The sequence below is a fragment of the Haliaeetus leucocephalus genome, unplaced genomic scaffold (assembly GCF_000737465.1).
Source record: "Haliaeetus leucocephalus isolate CR32 unplaced genomic scaffold, Haliaeetus_leucocephalus-4.0 Scaffold284, whole genome shotgun sequence".
NCBI classification, from domain to species: Eukaryota; Metazoa; Chordata; class Aves; order Accipitriformes; family Accipitridae; genus Haliaeetus; species Haliaeetus leucocephalus.
This window is the reverse complement of record NW_010972720.1, coordinates 9,339,562-9,349,238: the sequence shown is the minus strand read 5'-3', so window position 1 is coordinate 9,349,238 and position 9,677 is coordinate 9,339,562. Positions and strand designations below refer to the sequence as shown.

The 9,677-nt window shown below is 35.1% G+C and overlaps 1 protein-coding gene across 2 annotated transcripts in view; it reads left to right on the top strand.

The window, feature by feature from the left end:
- PCM1 (pericentriolar material 1) overlaps positions 1-9,677 on the top strand; it is a 45,825-nt gene that overhangs the window by 12,347 nt on the left and 23,801 nt on the right. For both annotated transcript variants that reach the window (XM_010570043.1, XM_010570042.1), the window contains exons 8-16: positions 1,426-1,535; positions 1,961-2,177; positions 3,397-3,595; positions 3,894-4,070; positions 4,802-4,959; positions 5,174-5,388; positions 7,022-7,176; positions 7,258-7,387; positions 8,093-8,227. In XM_010570043.1, the coding sequence (XP_010568345.1) occupies positions 1,426-1,535; positions 1,961-2,177; positions 3,397-3,595; positions 3,894-4,070; positions 4,802-4,959; positions 5,174-5,388; positions 7,022-7,176; positions 7,258-7,387; positions 8,093-8,227 (1,496 nt within the window). The remainder of the gene's footprint in view (positions 1-1,425; positions 1,536-1,960; positions 2,178-3,396; positions 3,596-3,893; positions 4,071-4,801; positions 4,960-5,173; positions 5,389-7,021; positions 7,177-7,257; positions 7,388-8,092; positions 8,228-9,677) is intronic.

Here is a 9,677-nt window from a genome sequence, read left to right as displayed (position 1 = left end):
GCCCTGGGGGGGGGGGGGGGGAAGGGAGTGAGCAGCTGCGTGGTGCTTAGTTGCTGGCTGGGGTTAAACCATGACAATGGGATAGCAGTTCTTACTACAGTTAGTTTTTGTATTTAAAATAGCTTAATTTGTGGAAATATAAACATTGGTTTCTACATTTTACAAAAAGTCTCTCTTTAAGGTTCCTTGCTTTTATGAGCTCCTCTTTCTGTCTTTTCTCCTGTCCTTGATTTGATAGACTGTAGGGAAGAAGGTGGGACTAGTTAAAACTCCAGATTTTAGTGTAGGAAGAGAAGCAGAGAAGTTGGTAGGTAGAGAGCTTTTAGAAAGCTACCACAGGAGCAAAAGAAGCAAGTGTTTCCTTGTTTCTTAAATGATTTTCAGTAATTGCTTTTCTGCTATCTGCTCTGCAGCAGTAGACCTGTGATGGAATCTGCTTTCCCTTCTTTCCTCAAATATACAAAACACCATCTTGATGAGGAGTGGGTAGATGAAGTGGGTAGAAAATGGGATTACTTATGATAAATTAGATTAATTTTTTTTTAAATTCTTTGGTGGTGTTTTTACTTGTTTCACATTTCCACTTATGTCACTCTTAATAATGGTTTCTTGCTGCTGTTTCTGTTGACTGACTTCAAGATGTGGTATGTGCCAGAACTGTAGGGTAGGAAATGTAAAGATTCAAATTCAACATAGGGCAAAATAAATGTTTTAAAACTTGAAAATAGTAAAACTTTATTGTGCAGGTAACAAAGTCATGATCGATGGGGAAAATAAGTAATATTTGTGCTTGATTTTTTCTTATGAAGTGTTGGTTCCTATTTGGGAACAAAGAAAGAGTTACTTGGATCTCTCAACTGCCAGTTCTGTGTCTTACTACTGTTTGAGGTTTCAGGGAGGGGAAAAAAGCTTTCTTTTTAATGTATTCCTCTCATAAAGCTTTTTGAAGGACAAACCCCCAAGACTCTGTTTGCAGCTGTAAAGATTACAACTTATAGCAAGATGAGAACTTGGTGTCCTGTTCATTTATTATTTTAAGGAAGTAAAATTACATGCACTGTTCTTAGTTTGGCTATACTGAGTAATAACAATTTTGTTTCGAACAAGCAAAATGTTTCCATCAACCCTAGTCAACTTGGTTCCCTTCATTTTGCTCTGACCTTTTTAGCAAAACACAGAACAGACTTACAAAGTCCTTTGTATGGTTCTTCACAAAGGAACTGTGAGTTGGCTTGTTAGAATTTCCATAATGAGGTAACTTTTCAAGAGTAAAATTGGTGGGAAGGACACAACATTAAAAATAATTGCTGGATTTTAAGAGTTGCAGTATATTGATGTTCTTGTTAAACCAAACAATTTCATAAAATAGCCTTTATTTCATCACTATGGAAAATATTTACATTTCTTCCTCCTTCTGTATGGCAGTTGTAACAGAGACTACAGGTAGTGTTTCAGGAGTAAGCCTTACATCAGAGTTGAATGAAGAATTAAATGACTTAATTCAGCGCTTTCACAACCAACTTCATGATTCTCAGGTCAGTCCTTGGATTGCACTGTATAAGTTTTGCCATTGTCCGTTTTTCTTACTCTTTTGAACAGTGCAGTTAAATGTTTGTCTTGCTTATTTTGTGTGCATTTGGTAGTGGAGTAATTAGGATTTCCCCAAACTTGAAAGCTCAGCATTTTTGTGTTCCTAAGAGTTATTGGCTGACCGATCTATGCTTTCTGTCCCACAGTTTTTCATGAAAGTCCTGAGAAGTAGTTTCTGTATTGCAGTATAATTGTATATCAACTCGGTATATAATTGTGATATCACGAGAGTTTTCAGTATTAGTTTCCCTTTATAATGTTCTTGGTTCTGGCGTTGAGCCTAGCAAGCCTATAAGAGGGCTTTTTTTTTCTTACAATTTGTTTGGCTTTTTTCATAGTACTCTGAATAAAATGAAATTACTCTTTTTAGACACAATCTGTGCCAGACAATAGAAGGCAAGCAGAAAGTCTTTCACTTACCAGAGAGATTTCACAAAGCAGAAACGCTTCAATGTCCGAACACCTGTCAGATGAGAAGGTGCAGCTTTTTAACAAGATGAGAGTGTTGCAGGGTAAAAAGCAAAAAATGGACAAACTGTTAGGAGAACTTCATACGCTTCGTGACCAGCATCTAAATAACTCCTCTTGTAAGTAAATATAGGCAGAATTGTATCTTTTCAAGAACACAACTTTTTCAGTGTGCATGTTTGTAACATGGTCTTTCAGCTTGCAACTGGTTAATGAAATGTGGGTGATAAAGCTATGCTGGGGCAATATTACGTAAATGTTTTTTAATGCTGTATAAGTTTCTGGCTTAATGGAGAGCTCTACAAGTAATGATGATGAGTAGCACTTAGGTTTATAACATTATCAAAGTTGACTGATGTGATGATGGGATTTTTTTCTTCAAGGCTTGTCTGTGACACATCTGCCTTGTGGAGTGTAACACATGAACTTGAACTTTTGTATTTTTATCACGGTACATCTCTATTTATGTACTCGACACTTCAGATGTTAGTAGCTTTATGGCGTTATGGGGTTTGCTTGTCCACTGTCAGAAGGCTTTCTCATGCACTAGGCACAGGGATTTCAATCATAGGCCTTACCAAAGGAACGTAACTGTCTGAATGGACTAGAGTTTTGGCCTGTTGCTTAGATGGCTTTTTTTTCCTTAAAGTCTTGCTGTGGGCCTACTTGCTGCTTTTGCTTTCTATTTCTAGAAGTATATTTGTACTGGTGAAGTTTGTCCTACAGCTGGAAACTTCTGAGGGGTTATCACAGTGTATTCTGGTTGACATGAAAAAATGAGGCACTTGAAGCATGCTTCTGGAGAAGGGCATCTAATTTAATAGTTACATTACCATACCCCCTTCTTTCTACATGTACTTAATGCATACAATATGAACATATTTAGATATGATTTCATGTAGCTGGAAAAAGCAAATATCAAATCTCAAATCTATGTTCTACAGCATATGGATAAAAGAGCGAAGGAAAAAAATTGATAGGATTTTTCTTTTTATCATGTTGAAATGTTAAATTTCAAAAAAAGCAATTCAGCCATAAATAAACCCTTGAAAGAACACTTTGGGCGGATTCACACATGAAAGCTTCCACTTCTGAAGTTCAATAAAGCTAAAAGGAACTGACTGAAGTCTTGTTTACAAAAGCTACTTATTACTCTATGCCTATTGGCATTGCATGCCATGAAACTTAAGACAAAAGCTTTTGTTCTTCTAAGAAAAGAAGTTATTAACTGCTGGTTTGTGTGTTGGTAATATTTTCTGTAGTTACAATTTAATATAATTTAGTTAAGCGGGTTCCTTTTTGCAAGTTGTTCTTATGAGCTATATTTCTTTTCTGTAGTTTTTCCTGGTTCAGGTTCTCCTCAAAGGAGTATTGATCAAAGAAGTACAACTTCAGCTGCTTCTGGTCCTGCAGGCATAGTGACTGTTGTCAATGGTGAATCAAATAGCCTGGCATCTGCTCCCTATCCTCCTGATTCCCTGGTTTCTCAGAATGAGAGTGAAGAGGATGACAATCTAAATCCAACAGAAAAGCTTCAGTAAAAGTTCTTTAATTTTTTTCATAATGTGCTTTAGTGATTTTGAGTGTTACTTTTTTAATAAGTTCTGCGTTAAGAAGCCATTTCATATTTTAATCGACTTATTTTAGTATTATAGACCATTGTAGTAAATGGTCCAAGACAGTTAAATGAGTTCAGAGCTTCAAGCAGAATGTTCTTACAGCTAGGAAAATGGCAGTAAACTTTTAAGAACTTTAAATTATATATATGCTTTTCAACTCTACATAATTTGATTAATATGACAAAACGCATAGCATATTCTTCTTTTTCTCCTCAGGAAGCTTAATGAAGTTCGTAAGAGGCTGAATGAGTTACGTGAGTTAGTTCACTACTATGAGCAAACATCTGATATGATGACAGATGCTGTGAATGAAAACACTAAGGAAGAGGAAGAAACAGAAGAATCAGAAAGTGATTCTGAACAAGAGGATCCACAGCCTGTTACAAATATTAGGTTATCATATTTTTTGTCATCCTGAATCTTTATAGCTAAGTTGTTGTAGGTTTTGTGAAGCAATACATTATTTCAGTCAACCAGAAGTAACTTAATTCTGTGACTACATTAATTTTCCAGAATTTTAAATTTGAAGTAGCTTTCTTATACAGATGATTAATAATGAACTTGTCCTTGGTAATTTATTTATACAGCAAATGTAGATTAGATTGGACATTTAGAAAATCACTATAAGAGACTTCAAAATCTGTAATTCCTTTGGGTTTAAGCACTGAATTATGTGTATGGAATTCCACTAGAAGGTTAACAGGCCTAGACTGGAGAATTGGAATAAAAACAAACTTCAGTTTTTAGAGAGGCATTTAGAGCTTTAGTCTAACATGGCAACTGTGTGCATCAAGAATCTTCACTGCAGAAATGAATACTAATTTAGCTGTTAATTATATACAGCTTTTGTAATATAGACATATACCTTGAAAGCCTCTTGTATTGTTGTAGATCTAGCAGGGATAATTCATAGCTGCTTCTGATTGCTATAAAAAAAAAAAATCTGTTGGAGAGGTGGGTATTGAGAAATTCCAAATGTCTGGACTGATTTTTATATGGGGTTGATTATTTTTTTTAAGAGTCAGGACACATTCCTATAAAAGCCTGTTAATAAAATGGCTGATGTAAAATTCCATCGATATCGGTTCTTAAAAGGTTAACATGAGTAATGTATTTTACCCTAGAAACCCTCAAGGAATCAGTAGTTGGAGTGAAATAAATAGCAACTCAAATGTACAGTGTGGTACTAATAACAGAGATGGAAGACATCTTAATACAGACTGTGAAATAAATAACCGATCTGCTGCTAATATAAGGACTCTAAAAATGTCTTCTACTCTAGGTATGTTCTAAAATTTTGTAATAATTTTAAGTCTTTAGTGCAAATACTTCTGGTAGCCACACAGAATTTGGGAGAACCTTGTTTGATGAGCAAAATGTTCAAGAGTGTAATCATTAAGCTGATATTTTTCTAATGTCCAGTAATTATAGCGTACTTCAGAATTTCAATAATGTGTCATTGGTACTGTTTTGTTTCTTCCTCTCCCCACCTCCAGACTGTCATAATAGGGAGGGTGAAAAAGACATCGACCTACCCCAAGGTGAAGATGATGAAGTGGAAGAAGATAGAGTTAGTGAAGATTCCATATCTAGTCACAGAAGCAGCCTGGGTGATGCTGCTGGTGATGCTGAGTTTGAGCAGAAGATCAATAGGCTTATAGCTGCAAAACAGAAACTTAGACAATTACAAAACCTTGCTGCTATGGTGCAGGTATTTTATAAATATAAATCTGTGAGCAAAAATGTAGCATTCATTATTTCATGTAATGTATAACTTTTAATAGGGGGAAAAAAACTCTGCTTAGTGTAACATTTAAAATGACCATTTTTAGGCTGGAAAAAAGAGATACTGTTTAATTTTTCTGAAGTCAGAGGTGATACTTCTGAAGTTCAAATCTGGAATTTTTTGGGGGGATGCTAACCTAACAGAATAATAGCCTTAATGCTTAACCTTAGCACTGGATTACAAAATATGAACCAAGAAGTCTAGTATTTTTTTAAATAGTATGGATCTATATTTTTAAGCTTATAATGAATATTCATCAATATTAGCGTTTGAATCCTCAGTTTTGCAACATCATTCAATCTGAGGAAAAATTACTTGTTTTCAATTAAAATCTTCAGATGTTGGAACATGTTCGAGTTGGGGTATTTTTGTTTGGGGGCAGTGGTTTTGGGTTTTTGTTTGTTTATTTAGAATCTTGAGGGCTAGCTATGAATTAGAAAGTATTTTTAATTTAGAATATCTCATGCTAATTTAGTGATGTGTATTAAAAACATATTTTCATGTATCTAATGTCCCTACAGAATGCTCACATTTGAACACCATCTAATGTAATGTCTGCATATTGAATACACATAGGTGTATCAGAAATGTAAAGGCTTTTTGAGAACTCTAAAATCAATCTCAATTAGAACATATGTTTTACAATAGCAACAGTATAAACACTATATTGTTATTTGAAGATTATACTGCTATCAAAAATTTCTCAGCATCTGGATCAGTGTTGGTTTTTATCATCACTATAGAGATGTTAACTGTACAGTGGTATAAATCAGAATTAGAGATGATACAGCAGCTTCCTTAATAAGTAACCTAATTAATGGCATGTCTTTAATCTTTCCTTTATATTTAGAAGGCTTGTATCTGTATGTACTCAGTAATGGTACTGTAGGTCTGCATAGCTGTGTCATACTTGGTCACTGATGATGATTTCTCCTGTTCAGCAGGTTCTGTATTAAGAACGATCATGTTGGAAAACAAAAGAAATGGTGGCTACAGCTTTGACATTTTCAATTTAAGTTGAGAACTAAAAATACAAAAATTATGAAAACAAGAAAAGTGGAATAGAGAACCATGTAGAAGACTGTTTCTAAAATATTTTAGATTCAACTTTGAAGAGTAGTTTTGTTTTTAATTTAAGCTGTTAATAGTAATATTTAACTTCATGACTACAGTAATTAAGTAGTCTTGTTCACCTCAGTCTCCTTCTATTCCTTTTTTCACCTCCCCCTTTGTTTCTTGACGTGCCTGTGTGTTTCTATCCACTCATTTGTAGGCATAAAATACAATTCAAGTGGTTTATGCTTCCAGAATGAGGCAAGTTACCTTGCATTTATAGTGGAAGTTTCAATAGTGTGAGCTTTATAACTTTAAATTCTCTCATTAATTTATCTTAAAGTCGTGGTGCCATGAAGATGGTGACTTCTCAGTTTATGATCTGAACTAAAGATAAAGCTAATCAGACTGTTTAATCTTGAAAAATTAGTTTGACAAGCTAAACGTGTTACATTTTGTGTATCAACTTGAAAATAGTTTAACTGCCTTTCTGACATCCTTTCAGGATGATGATCCAGAACCTCAAGCAACAATTGCAAATGCACCTAATATTGGTGACTTGTTTTTGGGTGAGGTGGAAGAGACAAAACAACAACCAAACAATGTCCGAGCTAGTACCAACAAATTACAAAAAGACGTAGAACTAAATGAAAAAGCAAGGTATGCCTTTGTCAAAGGATAGTAGAGTCATGTTTTAGGCAACTTCTTGCCAAGTAATATGTGGATAACTTACTTACACAGAGAGAAGTTTTATGAAGCTAAACTTCAGCAGCAGCAACAGGAGCTTAAGCAGTTACAAGAAGAAAGAAGAAAACTGATTGAAATTCAAGAAAAAATACAAGTGTTACAGAAAGCTTGCCCTGACCTTCAAGTAGGTAGAATGTAGTTCTTCGCTTTAAGCTGTTGAGCAATGAAACATAAAATACCTATAAAAATACTATAAAAATTGGAAAAAACTTAAAATTGGTAATACTTGTATACTGTAAGCAGCTGGACTTCTAAGCCTAGAGACAAGCTCTGGTTATCTCATCCCACTGTAGGTTCTTGCTCAGTGATTGCTGTATCAAGCTCTAATTTCACTGTAGTTTGTCCTCAGAAGCCTTGATATAAAGTCTTCAAAGACAGAGAACCTTCTGTCTTATTTTTAGCCTGCAACTTGTCTGTCCATACCTCCTAGTCACTGCATCTTCACTCCTCTTTGTAGTCATTTGCAGGGTCTGTTATTTTGAAACAATATTGTGTCTTGTAATCATGATCAACATTTTGTTGTACTCAAACTTAACTGCACAGTGCTGTACTGTTTCTCTTACTCTTTGAAGATTAACTTTTTTCTATGAAGTGAGTAGTAAATTATCAATACTGTGCATCTACAGCATTATGTAATACTACATTACATAAAAATATTTTGTTGATTCCTGGCTAAGTTCTGAAATAAGTATTTGGCCTTGATTCGAAAATTCCTTTTCACTGAATACTAATTCTCCTATCTCATCAAGCCTGAACTGTGTTGGGTTTTAACAGCAGATAAGTTTTAGAAAGCTATTCTACTGTTTTGCCATTTTGTTTTCTCTTTCAGTTGTCAGCTGGCCTGGGTAACTGCCCAGCAAATAGGCAGACTTCACCAGCAACCTCAACTCCAGCCATGAATGAGTGTAACACAGCTGGCAAGCCTTTACTTGAATTTGATGAATCTGTACCAGTAGGCAATGAGGTATTTCATACTTGATATTCTGTGACTTAAAAATTGTTTAGAGGAAAAAAGTTGTAGGTAAGTTGGATACATTTTTAAGTACTTGGCATGGGGAGTTGAGTAGTGCCATTTTAACGAAGTGTGTATACCTTTTTGTTTCATTTCTGGAAAGAAGTAAATGTTGACCTGAACTGGCAGGAGATCTTTCACCAAATATAACAGCTGTTGCCAAATATTAATGTGGAAGTTGAATGAATTTTCATTTTGTACTGTGAACGTTTGATAGTGTATACCACAGGCAAGTCATCCCTGAAGAAAACGATGGCAGTATTTGAAATGTAGTTTATCTTCTATGCATATTCCTTCCCCTTTTCACCCAAAATTCATGTCTTAATGATGTGGATATTACTCAGTCTTTCTGAAAATTATGCTAGCATTTGTAGGGGTGGAGGGATTTGTGATTGTTGTGGTTTAACCCAGCCAGCAATTAAGCACCATGCATCTGCTCACTCATTTCTTCCCCCAAGTGGTATGGGTGAGAGAATCGGAAAAAAACTAAAACTTGTGGATTGAGATAAGAACAGTTTAATGGAACAGAAAGGAAGAAACTAGTAATGATAATAATAACAATAGTAAAATAACAATAATAGTAATAAAAGGATTGGAATATACAAAACAAGTGATGCACAATGCAATTGCTCACCACCTGCTGACTGATGCCCAATTAGTTTCTGAGCAGCGAACTTGCCCCACTCGCCCCAGTTTATATACTAGGTATGATGTCACATGGTATGCAATACCCCTTTGGCCAGTTTGGATGACCCCTCCCAACTTCTTGTGCCCCTCCAGCCTTTTTGCTGGCTGGGCATGAGAAGCTGAAAAATCCTTGACTTGTTGTTAAGTAATATTTAGACTAACTGAAAACATCAGTATTATCAATATTTTTCTCATACTGAACCCAAAACATAACACTATACCAGCTACTAGGAAGAAAATTAACTCTATCCCAGCTGAAACCAGGACAGTGATGAAAAGTGTTTCCTGGCTAGACTAGATATCAGAAACAAATATCTGAAAAATACCTTTTTTAATAGACTTTTCTCTGAGAGTTGCATCAGCATTCTTGTAAATTTTCCTTCAACAGTTTAGGTGAGGCTGATTGGGCAATGCCTGTACTGTTGTCATTGAAAGCCAAATTTTCCTTGTCCAAGAGGAGAATTTCAGAACTTTGGCATCTTCCAAATAAGCATTATAGGACAACTTGTCTCTCTTCACTAAATAAAAGGTCTGAATTCTTCCTGCTAAAAAGAAACTGTTTCTAAAATGAATGTGCTGATGCAGTTGCTAATACTCTACAAACAGGTTGGGTTATTAATTATCAAAATATGTATGGATTTTTTGTTGGAAAATGTCTTGGCTCCAGCACCACCAACTAGTTTAGTTGCTTTCAGGCTTGAGAACGTTGTCACTT